Consider the following 2,118-nt stretch of genomic DNA (forward strand, 5'->3'; position numbering starts at 1 on the left):
GATCTTTTGTCTGTCTTTGAAATTATTAATAGAACATGTTTATCAAAAATTGTCAGGCTCAGATCCTTACCTGCTGCAAGATGTTCAGGGAGTGACATCAAATTGCATTAGCTAGGGATCTGGCCTACAACTCCTATGGAGATATGCTGATTTACACCACCCGGGGATCTGGCTCATTGACTACAATGGGTCTATGGACAGTTACACTGGCTAGTGATCTGGCTCTCTGAGCCCAGTGCAGCTAGGTCGATTTACACAAACTGAGGTCCTGGTCTATTGTTTCCAATGGAGTGCTACTGATTTACACCAGCTGGCCCTGTAGACTTCATTAAGGATTCTGACCCTTGGTCTGTGATTTATTTCTGAACACAATTTCATTCAAAAATATAAATCATGCCTCTCTTTTCCTCCCTGGTAACAGCATTCTCCTAATCAGTCTCCTGATGGACTTTTTCATCTCGGCATTTCTCAGCGTGTAGATCATTGGATTCAGCATTGGGGTGATTAGAGTGTACAGGACTGAGACCAACTTGTCCATGGGGAATTTCCTGAAGGGCCGAGCATAGATGAAGATGCCAGGAATGAATATTAAGCTCACAACTGTGATCTGTGTTCCACAGGTGGCCAAAGACTTGTGCTTCCCCTCCGTGACATGTGTCCTTATCTTGACTAAGATGACGGTGTATGAAGTGAGTAGAAAGATGAAGACTATTATGAGAAGCAGCCCACCGTTGAAGACCATCAATAGTTCAATCAAGTAGGTGTCAGTGCAGGCCAGTTTGACGATTTGTGGAACATCACAGTAGAAATTGTCTAGGACATTAGGTCCACAGAAAGGTAACTGGAGGATCAGTTCAATCTGTACAAAAGAGTGAGCAAATCCACCCAGCCATGCCAGTGACACCAACCCCACACATACACCTCGGTTCATGATAGTCAAGTATTGCAGTGGTTTATAGATGGCCACGTACCGATCGACTGCCATCATCACAAGACAAAACGTCATTGCAGCACCGATGAAATGGAAGAAGAACATCTGGAGGAGGCACTCATTGAACGAGATGATATTGCACTGAAAGAGGAGACCTGACAGCAGTTTGGGTGCATTGACTGAGGAGTCGCTGACATCTAGGAAAGCCAAGTTGGCCAGCAGGAAGTACATCGGAGTGTGCAGCTGGTGGTCGGTGATCACGGCAACGATGATAGTGAAGTTTCCCACCCACGTTGTCATGTAGACTATGAAGAAGACCACAAAGAGAAAATACTGTAGCTTACGATTCTGAGTGAGGCCTACGAGAACAAATTCTGTCACTGTGGTGTTGAAATTCTGCTGTTCCATTTTGTGTCCTTAAAATATATCTGCAAATTGAACAGAAATAATTTACTACTAATAATAATGTTTTTATAATCTCCCCCTTAAAGTTATGCATATGACATTTATTTTAAACCCACATCAACAAACCAAGGTGGTTTGGGAATTTTCTTATATTTCTAAATTAAACATTACATCCTCATCCCCACTTTGGGAAATGCTGATACAGCAGATGATTGTCATTCCACCAATACCGATCTTCAGTCCTGGGGTACTTGCAATAAGGGGGTGGCCTGCCCACCAATGAAGTCCTCTGGTAACTATTGTGTTCATTCATATTCCTGCAGCCCTAGACCTCCCTGATTTTCTTTTTCAGCATCCAGGTTTCGGATCTTCAGTCTGTTTTCCCCTCTTCTTTTCTTTTTTTATATTTCACGTTACCCCATTTTTTCCTACTATACAATTGGGGATGAGAATATGAAAAAAGTGTGAGAAAACCACAACACACTTACATGGATGTGTGGGGATGGATCACTTGATGATTACCTGTTCTGTTCGTTCACTCTGAGGCACTTGGCATTGGCCACTGTCAGAAGACATGATACTAGGGTAGATGGACCTTTGGTCTGACCCAGTATGGCCGTTCTTATGTTCTTACATTTTACCATTTGAAATGCAAGAAATGAAAATAGTGGCTCCCAATTAAATGAAAAATTCCATTTTATTTTGACATATTCTAAAGAAAATTTGAGAACATCCATCCCCAAAAGTGATTTTTCCAATCAAAAATGTTGATCCTTCTTTTT

At 41.9% G+C, this 2,118-nt stretch overlaps 1 protein-coding gene across 1 annotated transcript; it reads right to left on the minus strand.

Annotated features, from left to right (window-relative positions):
- Window positions 1-391: 391 nt before the first annotated feature.
- On the minus strand, window positions 392-1,339 carry LOC112113252 (olfactory receptor 4D2-like). The gene has a single exon (XM_026646444.1). It carries the CDS (start codon window positions 1,337-1,339, stop codon window positions 392-394), a length of 948 nt encoding a protein of 315 aa, XP_026502229.1.
- Between the last annotated feature and the right edge of the window lie 779 nt (window positions 1,340-2,118).

This window comes from Terrapene carolina, unplaced genomic scaffold (assembly GCF_002925995.2).
Source record: "Terrapene carolina triunguis isolate 2854851 unplaced genomic scaffold, T_m_triunguis-2.0 Scaffold35031, whole genome shotgun sequence".
Classification (NCBI taxonomy): Eukaryota; Metazoa; Chordata; order Testudines; family Emydidae; genus Terrapene; species Terrapene triunguis.

Bases quoted from the DNA above. Each gene is read 5' to 3' on its own strand.
- LOC112113252 (XM_026646444.1), bottom strand. From the start codon at position 1,339: ATGGAACAGCAGAATTTCAACACCACAGTGACAGAATTTGTTCTCGTA.